Raw genomic sequence first — 21,414 nt, 5'->3', positions numbered from 1 at the left:
TCCTTTGGTTGGGTTTTTTATTTCCTCGTTCATGCTGATGACCTCTGTCTGCACTACTTTTAGTCTTACTTTATCTTTCTAGAAGGTGGCTGAGCAGAATCATGCGTGTTTCCAGTTGAGGACTTGGCAGATCCATCTTCAAAGGGACTTACCTGTGTTAGCTGGTTTTAATGTGATTTTTTTTCTAAAAGTTGTAGCAGCTGGAATTATCTGGGGGAGAAGAAATCTGGCTAGCTGTGCCAGGGTTTAGCCATCACGGGGCTTTGAAGAGCTAGTTCTTTTAGTCTGTGTATTACAAGGTTTTCAAGGAGCAGTTTTGGCTGTGTGCAGGCTACTTAGCAGACTGAGCTTTTACAGCTAGTGAGACTGGTAAAATGAAGCTACCTGGTCTAAATGACCTTCCAAAGTAAGACTTTGAGGCAGTAAATATGCATGTTTTTCATTAGTAACTGCCACTTACCTTTGTGGTCTTTCGTGAAAGGTTTTGGCTGTTAATAGGTTGCAGTATAGCTTTTCTTGGCATTGGATGTCAGATTGCTTCAAGCTCTATGAATCAAGCAATGGGTTACAAACATGGACTTAAAAAATAAATAGGAAAGTGTGCTATAGTTGAAGTTGTTTTGAGAGCTTAGCAGAGGATGTTTATAGAGTGAGAGATAAATAGTGAACTTCCTGTGGCTAAACATTATTTTTCCCCCTATAGTTATCAGCTTTGTTTCCCTAAAGCTTCTGGAATTTGGTGATTTGAATAATTTTTATTTGCCGTTTGTACAGGAGTATGAAGGTACATTAGGTCCAAAAAAAAAAAAAGGTATTGAATGGAGATTATCTTCGCTCTAAAGAACTGTACCCTTTGAGCTCATGCTGCTTATGTGTATTTGTACTCCCAACCCTAGGAACTGAAGATGGAGAAAACAAATGAGGTAAGGACAACACTCAGCTATAGCCTGAGGATCAGGATGGATGATGGGGCCATCGCTGTTGGCATCAAACCTGTAGGAAGCAAATGGTAACCCCTAGCAAGTGGATGGCAGAGCTGCTAGGAGCAGCTGGTGGCACGAGGCTGGCTAGAGGACAAATAGGAATTCTGAATCCCTTGTACCAAGGTGATGTTACAAACTGGTGATTTGGAGAAAAACAGGAGAGACACATTAGAAGATACTGGACTTCTTCAGGGGTAGGAGCAGGATGCTCTTCAGGAAGAGCAGCAGGATGGGGAACTCATCCCTGTGGGATGAGAAGAAGGGTGACCGATCGTCATCGTTGATCAACAGGAAACAATGGATTAGCAATAGTTAAATGGGATAGGTGATAGGGGGAAACGTGTAGGGCTAACCTTATTTGGAAGGGTGGTTGTATTGGTTTATAGTTAAAGATGTTTGTGTATGACCCTGTAAATAGTACGGTGATTTCGGAGAACAGGCCTTGAGTCAAAGGCCATAGAAACAGCAAGAATCCTTCATAAACTTCTGATGGCTAACTGCAGCAGCTCGATACAAAAAGCATTTGACCTTAAAAGTTGACTTAAAAATTTGACACAGATAAGGAAAAAACAAAATCTCATTTTGGGTGAAAGGCAGGGACAGCTGCTAGTATGTTAGGTAGTAGGTAAGTGAACTTGCAAAATACCAACTCTTGTCTCTGATTTCACAAGGTCATGTGAGTTTTGAGGGCTGATGAAATGCTGCACAGCTAATCTAGGTTGTTCAATGTCCCAGTTTGGTTTCACAACCTTCTGCATCTTGCATTATTTCACAAGAGTGTTTAAGAGGCAAGAAATGAGCATGTAGTTTCTTCTTTCCTTGACTGTTAAGTCTTAAACTTTGGAAGGGTAGGCAGTCATAATTTTAATCTGAGCTGTAACTTGCTGAGTTGTTCAGTAGTATGTAAGAAATTTTTGACTGGGATAATGACTTTGCTTAAGTTGCAATGCTTGATTTTAATGCACTTCATCACTTGGCCATTTTCCTCCACTGATTGGTATTTTGGGCATGCTTTTTGCATGTCCCCTTTAAGTGAGGGGATGCAATGTACATTTCTTTTTGATGCTGCTGTTTATAAACATGCAATCCTACATGCATGTATTATGAGCATCTATTTTAAATTAAAAAAATGAGTAAAGTCATAGAGCATCTTTAGCAAATGATGGCATACAACCCTGTAAGTTTTGTTTTGCTGCTCTGAACACGTATGTTCCTCTAGCAAAATTAGTGTTGATAGCACATCCGCAGGTTGGGGCTGTCAGAAACTCTTAGGAGTTACATACGTGAAGCGGTATTAAAAGATGACTTTGTTTTCTTGAGAGTAGATTGTGTAGAGAGATTTCTGGAGCTAAACCAGACAATCCAGTGATAACGAATTGAGAGAAAGCTGCACTTAGGAGTCTGCCTTGGCTCTGCAACTTGCACCTATGTAACTATTTCTGTGCTGCAGATTGTTTTTCATATAAAGTGAATGATGCTGAGGTGCTGTGAAAAGGTGATTTGAGCATTGTGACGTTGGGTAAATATTAAACTAAAGAGGCTTTTCATTCCAGGAGTTAGATATGTGTAACTTGTGGTTTGTTTGGGTTTTTTATCAGTCCACTTCCTCATGGCAAAATTGCTTGCTTTTCTTCAAAGGAAGGCGTTAAGTCTTGAGACACTGATGTTTTAAATACTGTCATTGGAATGTGTGTTCCCCCCCACTTGCAGTGAGTGTTGGCAACATTTTGCTGAGAAAGCTGTGGTTCAGTCAGATGAAGTGAAAGATAATTAAATTATTTTTAACTTTGGAGTATTTGATGCATCCTCAGAACTTTGTGTTTTGTTCTGGACTTGACTTTTTTACTGAGCTAATGAGCAAAATTAAGCCTTGTTAATTACACAGGATCATAAGGAAGAGGACAAAAACCTGTGTCTGTTGTGCTGAGTCTTATGGGTGTTGTTGAGAACACTACACTGAGGTGCAGAAGAAATAAAGTAGTTGCTTTGTGTGCTTTTATTTGTAGTCCTGTCATTTAGCTGTTAACATCTGCTGTTTTGGCCAGCAAACGTGCCTTTGACTTCTACTTCCAAATGCATAAGTGCGTTTGTCACTAAGTGCCGCTTGTGTAAATGGTATTAGACTGCCACCGCTCTAAACCAGAACACCAAACATTTTTTTAGTGCCCTGAGTTTTAGGTTGCGACTAGCATCCTCTTGTTGCAGACAGGCACTAAATGGGTGGTATATGCTGTAGCATCCCATACTGTGTAGTGTTTACAGGGCTATGGCATTATGTAAAAGCAGAGTATTTAAGGTCATTGAAATCAGTGCTATTCCTCCTTTGGGTGTCCAGGGCATCTGTTTCACTGGTTTCTGCCTTTAAAAAGGAAAAACACTCTTGGTCAGCCTGGCACCTAATCAGAGCAGGATTGCAACTTGTTTGATTGGGTTCAGCAGAGAATTTCCTTGGTTTCTGCTATATGGTTGCACACTAAATAGTGGTGCACAGATCGGAATAACAGATTAGGCGTGCATGTTAAACTGTACGCATAGGGCTCTAATAAAGGCAATTTTGCTAGTTTTTGTACTTTCTTTGAGGAAATTTGCATAAAAATGCAAGCAATGCCAGGCTTGCACACTGACTGCTTGGCAGTGGGAGGAGATGTCCCTTTTGTGTGTTGTCTTAGTTGTGGTGTTCCAGTTTGCTGCTCAGTGAGAAGATCTGTTACAAGCCGACGTAGGCAGCAGGACTTATCTTAGAGAGCTGTTGTCGGTGTAATCTGCAGCCATTTAAGTGTGTTGCATGTTTCTTCATGGTAGCTTCCTAGCCCTTAGTTTTGCAAAATGGTGTTTTGCTCCCGTATAGGTTTGTTGTTACATTACCAAAAGACAAATGTTCTGTGAGAAGGCTAAATTTGTATGGCTCAGCCCAGAAGAAGACAAAAAAACCCCCAAACCAAAACCAAACCAAACCAAAAAGAGGTGATCTAGATATGTAATGTTAGTTGCTAAATTCTGTCCAGAATAGGTAGAAAAGCCTGTTCCAGTTAGCACAGTTCCTTGCAGAGCAGGGAGACCTGAGGCTGTGTATAGAGCCTTTCTGTACAGATCCTGGTTTGTCTTTTACAACTCTTATTTCACTGCTTACACTGGAAAATTGTTTAAAACTTGAGCTAGATATATCAGGTGAAGAACCTTTCAAACTGGCTTTGAAGAACAATGTCTTCTCGTAAAGTTTCTAGGGGCTCAGGGATTTCTCTCATCTCATTATTTTGTTTTGCTGTCCTGGAAGCTAGAGGCAAACCTGTTAAGTTTAGTAAGCACTGTACTCTTTGCACTTCATAGACTTTGTTTCCTCAGAGCCTGCCTTCCTCCTCTTGGAGAGGGACTTCACAGGCCTGAACTTAGGACAGAGAGGAAAAGGGACAAGAAAACACTATCTTTATGGTTTATAGGCTTCTGTACAGAGGAGCTTACTCTGAGGGCTTTTATCAGTGTCCTTCTGGAGACATGGACATATTTGGATGGATCTGTTTTAGTTTGCATTCAGTTCCATGTAACTTATAATTATACGGAGTAGTAGACTCTTTCGTGGGTTTGAGGTCAGGTACGGTTTTGCCTCCTCTTTCATGAAAAGTGGTGTATTTTTAATGGGTTTAGTTTTTTTTTTCTTTTCAATGTGCTTTTTAAGAAAGTGCATCTGTCTTTGCTAATCTGTTTGTTCTTTTTCAATGGGTTTACTGTGCAGAGTAGCTGTGCCAGATTTGTGCAAGTGACTTTGTGGCGTGGGACTTTGTCAATCCAAGGTTTGGGAATCTCGAGCAATCGCAGTGCTTTGTACAACGGTTTAGTTATGCCTTACGGTGTAACACTGAGATTTAGTCTTTTGGAGTGAATTGACTCCTCTATCAAGACACTGAGGAATTCCCTTTGAAATAGGGGATGGAGGGAGTCGGTGGTATCTTTGCGCCACTTTAACATCTTCTTTCTTTTTAGGCAGTTCCTTATAGCTGTGATAGATTCATGCAAGGTATTCATAGTTTTGTGCCATTAAAATGTTCAAAAACTTGTCATTTGAAAGGAAATGCCTCAAGGTTTTCAGTTTATACATATAACTCCTTTAACTTCCTACAGTGTTTTGTTTTTTTATTAAACACTCTGCCTTTGATTAAGAGTATTTCTGTACATGTATCTGTATATTAGATTATTGTACTTGATTGCGTAGAATACTTGTGCTTTATTCCTAGTAACCATCAAAGAACAGTCAAAATTACCTCTGTTTCAAGAGAGATTTCTGTGTTAATATTTAAAGAAGAAATAATAAATACCATACTATAATGTATTAAGGTGCATCTGTCATGCTTGTTTCGCTCAAAACCAAGAAAAGGTTGAGCAGTGTTGAGGTCTTTTAAAGATTTAAAAATTATCTAAAAATTGTGTACACCTTGCTGTTTCCTTTCAATGCAAGCGCTGAACTGAGGTACATATGGGTGTAAGATGTCAGTATCCTTTTTTGGTATTGTTTTTGTATGTCTTAAAACATGTATGCAAATACATAAGTTTCTTGTCTTCTGCCTGTATACAACTCGTGTGTCTAGCATTGCACTACCACTCACTGGCCCTTCCAAAATTCAGCACAACATAAGAAACCTGGTTAGGTCCACCAGTACACCTGAAGAAACCCACTGAAATAGTGAGAGACAATGCATGAGCTGCTTGAACGGTCACTTCCTCAGAGAGCACACAGATTGTAATTTTCCGTCGCAATATAAGCCTTTGCTTTGTGGGAATGTTAATGGTAAATCCCAGTTTTCTGTTTTTCTGTTTCAGTATGTATGACCAATTGCCCTACTCTGATTGTCATGGTGGGTCTCCCAGCAAGAGGAAAAACCTACATCTCAAAGAAGCTGACACGCTATTTAAATTGGATTGGAGTGCCTACAAAAGGTGATGGATTTGCTTTTGTTTACATCAGAAGGACAGGGCAGATGTTAGGTGTTCCATAAACATAATTCCCAGTAATTTTGTTGCCAAGTTTGACTACATAAAATCTTTCTGCTTAGTTAACTTATTTTTAAGCAATAGCATATACAGGCTGTCTCTTCCGTTTAGATGTTAATTAGTCAAATTCTGGTGACTGTTCATTTACGTCCTTGTTCTGCCAGGTGCCTAAATCAACTTTTTGCCTTTGTCCCTTAACACTTTGGTTCTTCAGCTGTCCTTTCCCCCCTGCCCCCCCTTTCTTTATGTGGATGAAAGGGAATCTCCTTTACAAGCAGACCAGCAGTCAGCACTTCTGGGCCGCATCAAAAGAAGCGCGACCAGCAGGTCGAGGGAGGTGATTCTCCCCCTCTCCTCCACTCTCGTGAGACCCCCTGAACGCAGTACCGCGTTCAGCTCTGGGGCCCCCAACATAAGAAAGACATGGACCTGCTTGAGCGGGTCCAGAGGAGGGCCACAAAGATGGTCAGAGGGCTGGAGCACCTCCCCTGTAAGGACAGGCTGAGAGAGCTGGGGTCGTTCAGTCTGGAGAAGAGAAGGCTCCAGGGACACCTTATAGCAGCTTTCCAGTACCTAAAGGAGGTGTATAGGAAAGATGGGGAGGGACTCTTTAGCAGGGAATGTAGTGATAGGATGAGGGGTAGTGGTTTTAAACTGAACGGGGGTGGATTTAGATTAGATACTAGGAAAAAATCCTTTATTGTGAGGGTGGCAAGGCACTGGAACAGCTTGCCCAGAGAGGCTGTGGATGCCCCATCCCTGGAAGTCTTTGAGGCCAGGTTGGATGGGGCTTTGAGCAACGTGGCCTAGTGGAAAGTGTCCCTGCCCATGGCAGGGCACTGGAACTAGATGGTCTTTAAGGTCCCTTCCAACCAAAACCATGCTATAATTCTATGGAAGTTCTGACTTCTCCGTCTTCTTTTCTCAGTGAACTTTGTGCAACGTGTAATTCTCTGTGTAACTGTTCAACTGCATTTGTGGAATGAGTTACAGCTCTTTGTCTGAATATTAAGAGCCCAAGGAACTGAAGCAGCCACTTGCTATCATTCTCTTAAGGACTTTATATGTGTGTTTAGTGTGGGAAGCAATGGCTCGGGTTTGCTATGTCATGGACCTGCCTGTCCTACCTCATTCCCAAGCTCCTGTGGTATCTTGTGGGCCCAGATTGACAATTAAACAAGACCTAAGTCCATTTGAGGTTCTGAGCAGCCATCTCCCCTGCCACCTTCTCTATCTCTGTAGAAAAAAAAGGTAGTGTTTTGTGATTCTGTCTGGCGCAGTAATAGTAGCTTTATAGTTATGACTAGTTAATAATTTAAATAACATTAAACATATTAGATCATACTAAAGTGTAGACTTTTGGCTGGATATTCAGAGATGTATTTCCTAGTAGCTCTAAGAAGTCAAAATGAGGAGTTCCAGCCTAAATTTAAACTGCCTTTTCATTCTGAGGGATAGCTTTTTGAGTTGGTGTTTTCTTAAGCTCTTAGAAACTTGTCTGATATGCCTTATTTAGATGAGATGTTATGGAGGATACGTTATATTGAGTATGAGAGGTTATAGGATTTAAATTATAACTTGAGTTTTGACTGTTTTCACGCAGTAAAACCCTTCTGATGAGCAGTATCAGATATTTAGAAACTTCGGTTTTATCCGTTGGGCTGAAACAGAGTAACAGTCTAAATAGGTTAGCTTATATCCAAGCTGATAAAATGGGATATAACTATGCTTGTATGTTAGATACACATCTAACATACATTTCTGTAGGTACATATATATGTCATCATTTTCAGCATTTTACCATGTGAACTCTGAAAAGCAGAAACATGGTATTGGACGACAAACAAGGTACTGTCCACATCTGGCTCATGCTTGGTTGAATATATCCCAAATACAGTAAGATAGATAGGGATGGTCTGCCTCAGTTATAGGAAAAGTTCCATGGGCAACTGTGAGCAGCATGTCAGAAAATATATGCACTTGTGCTTAATAAAAAATAGAGCATTGCTGCCTAATTTCACAAAAATGTACAACATAAAGTTACCATATGAGCTTCCATCCTAGGTTGCTGGTTATGGTTTGTTTTTGTTAGAAAGGGTGACTTGGGATTTTCTTGGAAAACCACGGACCCTTTCTGTTGTTGGTGTCATCAGTGGTGCAACTTTACTGAAGCTGAAATAAATTTAAAATACTCATTGAGGGAATGGATGACATGTTACCTAATGCTTCCAGTTGATTGGGACTGAATTGATATGTGATAAGTATCAAGTAGCCCTAACATCTGTTACCCTTTGGCTCTTAATGCCTTAAAATTAGTGTGTGCTTAAATATATTGTGTGCTTATTCTCCAAAACAGATGGTTAAAATTATTAAACCAGAGAAAAGATAAATGCCATGTTTTCATGTAACATACATTAAGCAAGCTGGAGAGTTCAAGAAAAGAAGGTGGAGGTAAATAGCCCAGGGTTGATGTTAGTTGAATCATTTCAGCCATCAGTTCTGTGTTTTCTTTTATTCTTTCCAAAATCCTCTGTCATTTAGAATGTGAAATGGTTAAAAATACAAAGGACTTTTGTCTGGGCTTTTTGAAGGAAACGAGGTCAATTAGATGCTTGAATAGAATTGTGTTGCAATGTGGTTTTTAGATGCTAAACTTTGGGAAGTTTATTTGAATAGTTCTGGCTGTGTGGTAGTTGTGATACCAGTTAGCGTTGTGAAACTTTTCCACAGGGGTGGATGCTAATAATGAAGGCTAATGATTGTCCCACTAGACAGCACTTTTTCCTTTGCTGTGCATGACCCTCTTGCAGTAACTATTCTTTCTTAAGAAATGAATTATTTTTTATTTTTAAAGGGCTATTGCCTGACAACACTGGCCATCTGAACTTCTTACATCTTCTGTTTTTCTTACAAGGAACCACCTTTCCATGTAGCCAGTACAGCCAGTGCTCATTAAACCTGTCACAGAATAACCTGGATTGTACTATAATCTGTGTCATACAGTTGACCACAGAAAAATTACATCAACATTGTTGAATTCAAACAAGACTTGACTTTTGGGGGGATAAACAATATTTATTTCTTTATCCTCTGCCCCCAGTCCCAACAGCATTCTATATACAGCAGCTGATGGTTGAGCTCTTTTATCCTATATCTTTTTTTTCTTAATTACAACTCAGCAATTATGTCTGTTACTTCTTTTCCTCTTTCCAGAAATGAAGTCTGGCAAGTATTTCTATCTCGGCAGCTTCTCAGACAGAATACTTCAGTTTGTTCTAATGTTAAAAAAAAAAAAATGCTTTGCAGTTCAGCAGAGAAAACCTATAGGTCAGAAACAAGTTAAACATTAATTGCACTTCAGAGACCTACTTTCAGAACTGTTGAATGAAGTTAACTAGGGTACAGTGTCATTGTCTGCTGTGTGGTAGAACAGAACTGCCTTGCCCTAATCCCATATCTGATGTTGTGACAGGTGTGTAGCCATAGACCTTATGGACCTTTGCCCAGATAAGGACACTGTTAAGAGATCACAGTAAGATTATGTTCAGTACTTATGCTGATTTTTTTAAATGGTGTTTTTTTTTTAATGGTGTGGTTTTTTTTTTAACAACTTAAGCATTTTTTTTTTAAATAAATGGAACAGGGGTTGTGAAATAGTATGTACTGATCCTTAAGGAATAGAAATATTTGAGCAGAATTATGGAAGAAATGTTTCCACAACTTAAAATTCAAGTTTTGCTTATCAAAAGCAAGATCGGTTAGTTCTATTTAGAACTCTTCCTTGCTTAAATAAGAGCTGAAAGTTTTGGGAGGTGCTGTCAGAATACTGTTTCACTGCACACATACACGGAAGAAAAAGCTAGATTATTAGTAGTCCTTTGTAGACTACTGAAACAGATTTCCAACCACCGCTGTAAAGGAGGAAAAGAGTTTCTTTTTGTTGTTCAGGCAAACTGGCAGGCAGAGGCATGGCAATACGGCCCCGTGACTCCATTGAAGCTACCTACAGCCCAAATGTTCTTTTGCCATTTCCATGATTTGTTGTCTTTTTATTTAAAAACAAACAAATCCCTCAAAACACAACAAGTATGATATGCTGACTTCGTACATGCTAAATTGTTTTATCCTCGCAGGTAGTTTGGTTTCAAAGCTGTCATAACTTTTGTCCTTTTTACGTGAATATCATTAGTTCCCACTAATACTGGTTTCTTCTTGGCAGAATTTAATGTTGGTCAGTATCGTCGAGATTTGGTGAAAAAGTATAAATCTTTTGAATTCTTCCTGCCTGACAATGAAGAAGGCTTGAAAATCAGGAAGTAAGTTTTGAATGTGTTTGGCTACCTGATGCTAATTGTATTAAAATGGTACCCTGTGTAATTTGCTTAGAGACTACTTTAAGTTGCATTTTTGTATGCTCAAGAAGACGCTTAAGAGACTGTAGTATGAAATGACAATGAAAAGAAATTCTAGAAAAGGTGGAAAAGTGATTTGTTTAGGCTGCTTAAAATTTGGGGTATTTTTTTCTTAATTGCTTCATCTCCAGGATCAAAAATGCAGAGAAGGTAAATACTTGATTCCTTTTCACCTTTCACTAGGCTGTGACTGCTGCTACTCCTGCAGATATTCCAGGTTATTTTCACTCAAATCAAAGCAGTTTTAACGAATAGTTACTATTTTTCTTACCTTTTTGTAAGGTATCAGCTAATAGATGTAACTCTTACTGCTTTGTAATTCCTAAAATGCCATTCTAGAGCTTTTGTGTGGATCGTAAAGGAGAAAAAAACCCCACATAACTGCTTTTCTTTTTGGTCTACATACTGGAATTTTTCACCTGGAGTACTTTGAACATGTTTGTTCTTATCTGTTCAAATGAGCAGGAATGAAACACTATTATTCTCTCCCTGAAATTGTCTATTTGGCCACCATGTAGGTGCTTCATGCAGTCAGTCAGTGCACTGCCTCGAAAACTGCCATGTTTTGCTAATGGTATGCAAAGCAATATAACCACCAGTGTGAACATCTGTGCCTAGATGAAGCACTTGAGACTCCCCTCTTGCCTTGAAAGAGGCTGTGCTTTAATGTAGAGGAAAGACCTTGAGAAGAAAGGGTAGATGAAGAGAAGGTCAGAGCAAGAGGGAGCTGCCTCTTTCTTACAGAAGATAAAATGGGAAGGTCTTTTGATTTTCTTCACCATTCATTGTCTTTTTTAGTATGTTCAGGAAAACATTTAAGAGTGTGCAGTAGGAAATGAGAAGGAACAGAAATTTTAGCAGAATGGAAATGTGATTTGCTTAGGCTACTTAGAGTATTTTGTTCTTAATTGCTTCAGCTCAAGCATCAACAGTGTCTGGACTTTCCTCCTGTCTGGACTTCCTTTTGCAGCTGTCCCTCTGTCCTCTCTCTCTTCCCTTTCCCCTTCAGCAGCAGATGAGTATTGCTAATGTCAAAGGAGAACAACCTGCATAAGAACCTCCTAATCCTTTGGTTCCAAAGAGTAGATATGAGGTGCATTAGCCTTGCAAGCGCCTACCGTTTGCTTAGAGGTAGAGCCAAACCTTTTAACATGCCTCTGTGTCACCTATTAGACTAAATGGTGGGGAATATAATATGAAATGGGCTGTGTGAGCTAATCTGCCTAGTTAGCAATGAGTAAAGAGGGTTTATATTTATTTAGTGAAGACTTGGCTGATGAATCTCGGTTCCTGACATCTATAAACAATGCTAATGTGGAAATACTGTCAGGATTGAAATGCCTTCTTTTTTCTTTTAAGATAAAGCTCTGCACCAGAATATGGTAAATGTAAGAGAAGAGTTACATGTTTCAGTCTGGAAGTCAAAATAGAGTAGTAATTCATAGAAAGGCTGTTGAAATGGACAGGGTTTTATGTTGGTACTGCAAAAAGACTGTATTACTGGAAATAAATGGGGCCGTGTTCTACTAATGAGTAAATTGTGTACAATGTTGATGTTGCCCTCCAGTATTATTTATGTGTTAAAAATCATAATGGACTTGGAAGATAATACTAATACTGGGGAAATAGGAAAGTTGCAAATTAATTTATTCTTGTCCAGATTTAACACAAGCGTAAAGTATGTGGGGGTGGGTTTTTTTGGTGTCGTGTCCTCAACTGTCTCCAGTACTAATTACGTTGCGTTGGTGACTACAGTGGGATGTTATTTTCACCTCTGTCCCTAATGCTTGGTGCTAACATTGTTTTACTCTCTGTTTTAACAGATATTTTTTTGACATAAGCAATTTTATACAATAGTTCAAAAGAGAAGTAGATTACTGAAAAATAGTTGTCTATCCTCTTTAATTTAGGGCCTCAAGATAAAAGCCTTAAGTTGATTTATTTTTTCCTCTTTGAGAATCAAATTAAGAAGCAAATATCTATGAATAGGTAATTGGGAAAAGAATACAGTTGCAGGGATGATTCAGTGATGTTACTTTAGATCAGTGAAAGTTTATCCTGGTCAGTGAAGTTGATGGGTGTTCTGTGGTGATGTATAGTTGTATCATTTGCACAGAGGAGCACTGGACTGGTGTTTTTTTTAGGCAGATAGCCATGACCACATTTCCTTAGTATAGCTTGGTTGACCTCTGTTGGGTTTTCCCATGTTTGGGGGGGAGGTGGGGGTGGGTGGTGTGATTAAAAAATAGATGTTTTTGAGAGATATTATCTAACATTTGCAGGGCACTTTGATCAAAACGCACAAGTGCACTATTAAAGCGACTTTCAACTAGCATTTGAGTTTTACTCTCTTTTCATTTTTAAGACAGTGTGCCTTAGCAGCGCTGAATGACGTCCGACAGTACCTCAGTGAAGAAAATGGGCACGTGGCTGTAAGTTTCTTGTTGAAGACACATTCTTGAGATGCTTCCCTACAAAATAGTGTGTGTCTGCTGGATAATATATAGCCCGAGTAATTCCACTATCTCTTCAGTATATCAGATTTTTTTTCTTTGGGATTTGTATGTTAGATCTGCCTTGTTGCTGCCGTGAAAGGAGCACTTAAGTTCAGGGTGATGATGCCATATTGAGCAACCACCTTTGTGATTTGAGGGATTAACTGAGGAAAGAGTAACAGTGAGAAAAATGTCCCCCTTCTCTCCACGTTATATAATGTACCGTTAAATACATCTGTTGTTTTGGTCACACTTGTGCTTCTATTTGATAGTCTAGTGTTTCAAGTGAAAGGTAAAGACTTACTGAACAAAAAGCATCCTGGGTATTGCTTGGCAGTTGTGTTACTGACGTGAGAAATCTCTGAAGAAAGCAGGAGAAACTCAAATTGCTGCATATCTGAGTATTTAATAACGGGATGCAAAACATCAGCTGTTCAATTATTGACATTGAGTATTCACATTAATTTGCATAACACTGTTTTTCTTAAGACTACAGACATGATTCTCTGTTGTTTTCATTAACTAATCGGGGAAAACCATTAACTATAATTGTAAGTTCTGCTGGGGACATGAGGTAAACTTTACACTTTGGCAAACTTCATACTTTGGTAAAATACTGGTGTGTTCAGAGCTAAAAGTAAGTTCTTAGAGAAATGGCTGCATATATCTTGTAATTCATGGGCAGGATTTACAAGTCTTGCAGATCTTCTGCCCTTTAGAAGTTTTACACTTGCATTTTTAATAGCGTGTTGATTGCAGCATCTTTTTTTGTGTGGTGTAAGTTCACAAAAACCCCCTATGCTTTAATATTTAATGCTGATATGGTCCAGGAGGAAGATTCTGTCCTGTATTATGTGTTAGGCTTAAATTCTGGTTGCTTCTTCCAAATACAGTGTTCTGCTAGTAGTGCTTTCAAAATATTACTCTTTTTCTAGTATTTCGAAAATCATGTTTGTAAAGTAGAAATGTCTTTTGTTTTCCTGTTGAGCATGTTGAGGTAGTGGGGTAGAGGGAAAGGGAAGTGTTTTCATTGCTTTCCTTCACATTGAGGGACTTTGAACCCTTATTTTTGTTGTTACTAATGCAGTGCTTTTCATAGGCTATGATGCTGTTTTTAATTCCTCTCTCTCTGTTCCCTGTAATTATTCCTAGGTCTTTGATGCTACAAACACAACTCGGGAACGTAGAGAAACTATTTACAAATTTGGTGAAGAAAATGGATATAAGGTGAGTCAAAAGCAAAGGAGTTCTGAACTAATGATAGTTTTGCTCTTATCTGCTACTCTGAGTTAAAAGGTGCACTAGCATAAGCCCCATCCTTCCTAGCTGTTTAGTCAACAGTGCATTTTGTGTGCTTAAGCATTGTTTGTGATTAAAAGTCACCCAGTCCTCATTTTTCTCATCTTTAGTGTTTGTACTGTTTGTAGCTAATATCTTTTATGCTATGGCTTCAATTCTGTCACCCTGGACCTGTAGTTCTGAGTGTACTCTCAGCAAGAACTGTTTAAAATATGGTTCTTAGTGCAGTTCAGGTTTTTGGTGCGGAAACACGTAGGGAATTCTGTGTTAGTTCTGTACAAACCAAAAACATTCTGTGGTTTTATGCCTTCTGTCCAGGATTGTTTTGCATTTAGCTGTTCTCCAGTAATCTTTCATTTCCTCTGAACTTGCATCTCCATAAACCTTTGAGATAGCAAAACACAAACCTCTTTTAAAGTGAGACTGCTCCATTGATTGAAAGGGTTCTAAATTATTATTTCAGAAGCATTAGCTACTGTTTGTGTGGCTGAACTTGCATCCTCTGCATTTATTTCTTCCTCCCATCCTAAATTTTTCTCACTGCAAAATTTTTCCACTTACAAGCATTGTTGGGGAAAGGAGTATAGAGCATGATGCTTCTAGGAATTGAAAGCCAACAATTTCTGATGAGAGGGTCTGGAGAAATCTTCAGAGTAAACGGAGGGAAGTTTAACGCGTGGCTCTGTTAAAAAGGGTTACCGTGGAAGCGGGCAACTTGCTGCTCATGTGTGTTAGTCTCCAGAGGCATTCTAATGCATCTTTCTTCTTCCTTCCTTCTGTGGACGTGATTTCCTATTTGGACTGAAGACTTTTTTTGTTGAGTCAGTATGTGTAGATCCAGAGGTCATTGCTGCAAACATTGTGGTGAGTATAGGAAAGTTTGCTTTAACCGCTTTAAGTCAAGAGGTTTAAAGTAGCTCAATATTTTTATAACTATTATAAGAACTTCCAATAGCAAAAAAACATTAGCTCCCATTAATGGAACACTTTTCATTTATTTTCCTGTCCAGGTGTATACTAAGAAGTCTAATTCTATAAAGAATAGCTCTTTTTGCTTTACATGTATTCTAATTAACTTCCAGAAAATAAGTTTTTGTGGTGTTCTCCCCCTTCCTATTCCTTTAAACTTGCATTAAAAAGGGAAAGAAACTTATGTACTACTCTCCTGGTTTTATTTTAAACAGCAAGTGAAGCTGGGTAGTCCTGACTATGTTGATTGTAGTAATGATGAAGCAACAGAAGACTTCATGAAAAGAATAGAGTGTTACAAGAACTCGTATGAGACATTAGATGAAACTCTTGACAAGTAAGTGATGAAATAATACTGTGATCACAACTGGGTTATTTTAAGATGTTTCCTTAGGGGATGGAGCATCCTGTATCGGGGATTAGGGCTTTCTAGTCTTGTTTTTCTAATGGCTTGAGCTCTCATTCCTTTGGTAGATTAGAGAGAGTTGACTCTGCTTGCTTGCTTGAGGAAAATTGGCTAATGACTCTACTCTGGCACAGTATTCTTTTTGATTTTCCCTCTTGGAGAATAGTATGATTCTTCTGGGATAGAACCAGCATTTAGAAATTATTCCAGACTTGCTGTAGTGGTTGGTTGGTACTTTTTTTTTTTTTTTTTTAGTATCTAGAGGAGACCCCAGTGATTTGTAAGCATAACTTCATTTGTTGACATGACTAAGATGAATTTTGAACATGTCAGTCTTAAAAATGTGACTTCTAAATTTATTTATTTGTGCTTGCAAATTATCCTGCAGATGCAGGACTGTGAGAAACTTTCTTAGCTAGATTATTTGCCCTCATGCCAAAGCACTCATCTGTTTTTTTCATTCACTTTCGACACTTGAAAGTAAGGTAGGGGTGAACCATGTGAGGAGGAGCACTGTTTCTCTTGCTACAGTCCAGGATTTCAGTGTGGGATTTTGAGCTGCACGCGTACCAGATGCTCCTGGTTTGTTTCAGGACCAGTGCTATAGAGAAGGCTGAGCTGCATTTTAATGTAATTGAGTGTAAGCAGAGTGAAGCTGGTTCAGTCAGATCAGTTCATGCATGTAATTTCTGTGATGGACCATAATGGTTGTGCCTGCGTGAAATAGCAATGATTAACTCCAAAGAATGCTATCAGAGATGAGGTGATGCTGCTTGCTTCTCATCACCTCCATTTAGTTTTATTGTAAGTTTTCTTGTTTTATTGTGGTGTGATGTCTCGAAAGCATCACTAGAAACCAACAGTGGTTATTTTCAGCTTATCAGACTTTTTTCCTCCTTTAAACTAGATGCTACTCTGAAATTATAGCTCAGACGAGAAAGGATAAGCATTGAAAATTGAAATTATAACCTGCCTGATGCTGAGAAAAGGTAGTGGTGGGGTAGATTAAGTACTGTTAATAAATAGTTGTTGATAGAGGTGTTGAGAAAAGTCTTGCTTCAGGCTAGTCACTGGTCCTTCTGATGCTGTAGTTTTTCTGGAAGGGTTAACTGAGGTGGGTAAATAGTGACCATTTTGGCCCCTGGGTGCAATCAGACAATACTTGCTGTGGGGGGAGTGTTTGTAACCTGCAGAAAAATAACTAGTATCGTAAAATATCTTATTGAAGCTACCACAGTTGAATGACTCCACTGAATTTTCCTTTCAGTGGGAGGGCTGTATTTTTGCAAGAGTAGGATCTAGATTTGAGGGACAAAGTGCAAGTAAAGGGAACAGCAAAGGAAGTGATGTGAACAGCTTACATGTGAAAGGAATAGAGTTCAGCCTGTACCTTTGGAGTATTGCATTGTTTCTTAGGACTAATGCATATTCCATGAGTAATTGAATTTGGTCTGTTGCCCCTTTGTTTTATAATGAGAGAGAGCGTGGGAAGATTGTGGTACATGCTAATAGAAACTATGTGAAATCTTACATATTTTTTTGTCTTCTTGTCAAAGGGATCTTTCTTATATTAAAATTATGGATGTTGGAAGGAGTTACCTTGTGAACAGAGTAATGGATCACATTCAGAGCCGGATTGTCTACTACCTCATGAATATCCATGTGACTCCTCGGTCAATCTACCTCTGTCGACATGGAGAAAGTGAACTCAATCTCAAAGGGAGAATAGGAGGAGATCCTGGACTGTCTGTCAGGGGGAAAGAAGTATGTACCTCCTGAACAAGTGTGGCTGGGTTTTGTGTGTATCTATGCATGTGTGCAGTTTGTGCTGTGTAATTAGAGCTTTCTTTCTCTACACCCTTTTCCTCTTAACATGTTTAAGAAGGATTTTTTTAGTTGCTTATGTGGGTAGTGGAAACTGGATGGACACACTTTGTGTATTGTGATTCGGTATGTGCTCTTTTATCTGTCTGTCATTCTGTTAGTTGAAATTCATTTTTATCCTGCAGCACAAAGCAGTTGTCAAGGGCTTTATTTTTTAACTGTATTCTTGTAAAATCCTGACTTGTTGGATAATTGGGAAGGTTCACAAGTTGAAGCTGGAAGGAAAATTCCAGGAGGTAAAGATAGGAACTGCAGACAACTTGTATCTTCCTTATACTCCTTTCCTTACCTCTCCTGTCCCTCTTGGCTTAATGGAATGTGTTATATTTCTTAGCAAAAACTTTGACAGTCCCTTTTGGAAAAGTTATAATGAGTTTACGGAGGCTAGAGCCTGCATGTTCCAAACTGAACACAGTGTGTTGGCTCCAAGCCCTCATCCAGTGTCTCATGGTTTTTCTTTCAGTTTGCCAAAAGCTTGGCACAATTTATTAATGAGCAAAATATCAAAGATCTGAAAGTTTGGACGAGCCAGATGAAAAGGACAATTCAGACTGCTGAAGCCTTGGGAGTGCCTTATGAGCAGTGGAAGGTTTTGAATGAGATAGATGCAGTAAGTTCTTTTCTAATGTCTAATAAGTTGCTTTGCTAGGGACGAAGGAAGTACTTAATTTTGTAATGGTATGCTTTTTATGGGATAGAAAGTCATTTAAGCTGGTTCTAGGGACTGGAAAAGAGTGATTAATTCCTGTTAACAAGGCTAAATGTTTTATTAAATTTTGCCATAATTAATTTAGTCTTGGTTTGTCTTTCCCAGTAAAACATTCCCCTGTAGAAACCACGATGCTATGAAATTTTTGGTAGCTGGGGGTTGGAAAGAAATTTTTGGTAGGTGGGGGTTGCTAGTTGCTGCTTTCCAGCTGCAACTGTAAGATACATAAGCAGGTGCAATAGATAAAATGCGACCTTGCTCAGTGATCTTGCTTGCCCGCATGTTACTTCACTTATACAGGGATTTAGCGATTCCTTCTAGCCACATCTGAGTCCAGCTGAGTGTCCTGTTCATCATGCATGACAATTTTGTCTTTAAGTATCAGAGTAATGAAATACAATTGTTAAAAGGTTATTTGTTATTTATATATGGTTTTATTTAAGAATGATAATCTGTTTTTTGCACTGCTGGAAATACTTGCTTTTTAATTATTTTTATTACCTATAGGGAGTGTGTGAAGAAATGACATATGAGGAAATACAGGAAAATTACCCGCTTGAATTTGCACTGAGAGACCAAGACAAATACAGATACAGATACCCTAAAGGAGAGGTGGGCTATTTTTTCTCTCTTAAGGTGACGGGCTTCCTTGTCTTCTTGAATACATGCATGCGGGCTTTAGGAAGGAAAAAAAAAATTAAATGAATAAAAAGTTTTTCCTTTCTCCAGGGGAAAGCACATAGGAGCTTGCAAGGATTGAGCCCGGACCATTTAATTTGATTCAGGGCTTGAAAAATAAAACAGTAGATTTAGAAAAACAGCTGAGAGCTGTGATCTTGTGGGCATCGTTTCTATGCTGGTCCTGCAGTGATAAACCAGGAAGAATGATTGCAAGGCTTCAAACTGTTGCATATGCAAACATACTGCCAAGATTGCCTTTTTCTATTCATCCTTGCTGTAGATAATGGCTGTTTTGCATGCAGTTCTGGCTGAAGTGCTAGGGAAATCTGTAGCCACATTGGTCTTTCACTTTAATAAACTCCTTGTCTCTGGGAAAATAACTTGCTGACAGCTTTTCTAAAGCAAACCCATTACAGTGCAGCAATTACCAGATGGTCACACGGCCTGTCTGTGGGTGCTAAAGGCTTAGGATTCAGGGCAGCAGGATGGAGGAGTAATTGGACCAGCTGCTCAGCTGTTTGTGTCATGAGGAAGCGGAGTGTTGTGGTCGTCTTTCCTCAGCGGTCAAGAGTAATCACTGTGCTAAGAGCAGCTTGTGATAAGAGCAGTGTTCTTGCAGGTGTGACCCCTGTCTTACTAATGAGGCAGTCACAAGCTGTAAAGTTCTCCTAATCCATTTGACCGAGGAGTGTTTGTTTTTCAAACTGATGCCATCTTCTAGGATGGTGGCAAGGTTTCAAACTCTCTCATTGCCTTGCGGTGATGAGTTGATCTCAGTCATTTGTCAAAGGCAGTTTCTGTCACCGGTTACAGTCCCAGGGGTTTGGACAGCCTCGCTGGAGACCACTGCGTTTCTCTTGCCAAGGTCTGAATCAGCAGTGCCACTTTCCAACCGGGCAGCCGCCATGCCTGCCCTGGGACCAGGGCGAAGGCTTTCTGCTGTGGTCACTGCCTGCCCTTCTGGGTGATGTGCTGTGTTCTCCGCATGTGAGATGCGTGACACGTTTTGGAAGTATTGTCTTTGCTGTGCATGTGAAAATTAACTTACGCACGTGTGGAAATCCTGCTGTTTACCTGCAGCAGCAGATTCACTGTGTGCATGCTGTGCGGGATGGGTTGCAAGAGAAATCCAGCCTCCTTGCTTTGTGACTTTTGATGGGATAGCGGCTGCCATCGCCAGGCCAGTTCATCAAGCCCATAGTTCATTTTCAAAGGGCAGCCTGCACCTTGTGAACTCTTTGTATGCTGACTGTAGGCTGGGCTTCCCAAATTTTTGCTTGGAAGAGAGATGCTTTTGAAGATGAGGTACAGAAAATAATGTGCAAGACTTAACCTGTACATTTGCAAATGCTGTGAATGAAATTCTAGGGATTTTGCAGAAATTCTTGATCATAGTCACTAATTTAATAAAGCTTTTGCTTGAGGGAGATTTATTTTGTTATATGTATGCTCTTTGATAGTCTGGAAGGACCCGGACTGTGTTCTTAATTTAAGGAAAATTATTACTACAATATTTGTCTGTGCACTAATATAACATTTAAGAATATGCCTGATATGAAAGCAAAATCCACTGTATATACATACACTGTTAAAAGAGTTTTCCCTTTTTAATGTGCTGTGTATTTCTCTTCCCTGCCCAGTCCTATGAAGATCTTGTTCAGAGACTGGAGCCAGTAATTATGGAACTTGAAAGGCAGGAAAATGTGCTTGTCATATGTCACCAAGCTGTCATGCGCTGTTTGCTTGCATATTTTCTTGACAAGCCTGCAGGTAAGTCTTCCTTGATACATCTCAAATGGTCTGGTTTTTGAAAATTTACTGATTGAGGTTCCAAACAGTAAATTCCAACAATTTCCTTATCATCACGAGGTAGTTGTGCTAGGCAAGTATGCAAGTGTGATTTTTTTTGTATTTGACCCACATGTGAAACTTGGTAGTTGATTTTTATTGAGCTGCTCATCACCTGAAATACTGTAATGTTTGTGTTTTGCTCTGTTTGAATAGTGTCTCTGTTGCATGCTAGGGGAGAAAACAGGTACACTGTCAGGTAAAAAGAAATTTAGGTTGTTGACCTGTAACATAATAGAAAAGTTAGTGTTCTTGTAATCTGTATTTCATATGTAATTTGTTGTTCAATGTCTCAGAACAACTGCCTTACCTGAAGTGCCCACTGCATACTGTCTTAAAGCTAACACCGGTGGCTTATGGTAAGTAGTATTAAGTATGTATCATATGTAAATCTAACTGCACTGTCTGTGTCATCAGTAAAGTTTGTGAAGCATTTAAATTAAAACACATTTTTAATTTATTTTGCTTTAAAATAGAATTGAACAGTTAGGTTTGACATTGCATGTATGCCTGTACAGCTTTGTTAGAATCAATGAATCCTTTGGTTTACATTTGCTTTGCATTATGCCAGAAAATACATATGTATTAGTGAAGTCCTGAAACTACCAGTGGCTGTAACTGCTAGTGGACAGTTTTCTTTTGTACTCAGTTCATAAGCTATTTCACTAATTCTTCTGGCAAACCCATGCCATTTACACGTCTGGTACACTAAGATCTCAGTTTTTATTGATGTATTTTGAGAGTA

General features: G+C 39.1%; 1 protein-coding gene across 10 annotated transcripts in view; it reads left to right on the top strand.

Annotated features, from left to right (window-relative positions):
• LOC104316543 (6-phosphofructo-2-kinase/fructose-2,6-bisphosphatase 4) overlaps positions 1-21,414 on the top strand; it is a 53,654-nt gene that overhangs the window by 18,249 nt on the left and 13,991 nt on the right. For 9 of the 10 annotated variants that reach the window (XR_011329712.1, XM_069812478.1, XM_069812470.1 and 6 more), the window contains exons 2-12: positions 5,796-5,912; positions 10,186-10,282; positions 12,744-12,810; positions 14,026-14,100; positions 14,980-15,036; positions 15,357-15,478; positions 17,104-17,311; positions 17,895-18,041; positions 18,648-18,752; positions 20,462-20,591; positions 20,966-21,028. Coding sequence is in view for 9 of the 10 variants with exons in the window: in XM_069812478.1 (XP_069668579.1) it covers positions 5,796-5,912; positions 10,186-10,282; positions 12,744-12,810; positions 14,026-14,100; positions 14,980-15,036; positions 15,357-15,478; positions 17,104-17,311; positions 17,895-18,041; positions 18,648-18,752; positions 20,462-20,591; positions 20,966-21,028 (1,188 nt within the window). In the remaining variant the exon portion in view is untranslated. Of the gene's footprint in view, positions 1-4,973; positions 4,996-5,795; positions 5,913-10,185; positions 10,283-12,743; positions 12,811-14,025; positions 14,101-14,979; positions 15,037-15,356; positions 15,479-17,103; positions 17,312-17,894; positions 18,042-18,647; positions 18,753-20,461; positions 20,592-20,965; positions 21,029-21,414 lie in introns of those variants that run through there. The other variant, XM_069812475.1, reaches the window with a different exon arrangement.

This window comes from Haliaeetus albicilla, chromosome 24 (assembly GCF_947461875.1).
Source record: "Haliaeetus albicilla chromosome 24, bHalAlb1.1, whole genome shotgun sequence".
Lineage (NCBI taxonomy): Eukaryota > Metazoa > Chordata > Aves > Accipitriformes > Accipitridae > Haliaeetus > Haliaeetus albicilla.
The sequence above is the reverse complement of the archived record's forward strand: the minus strand, read 5'-3'. Positions and strand labels throughout refer to the sequence as shown.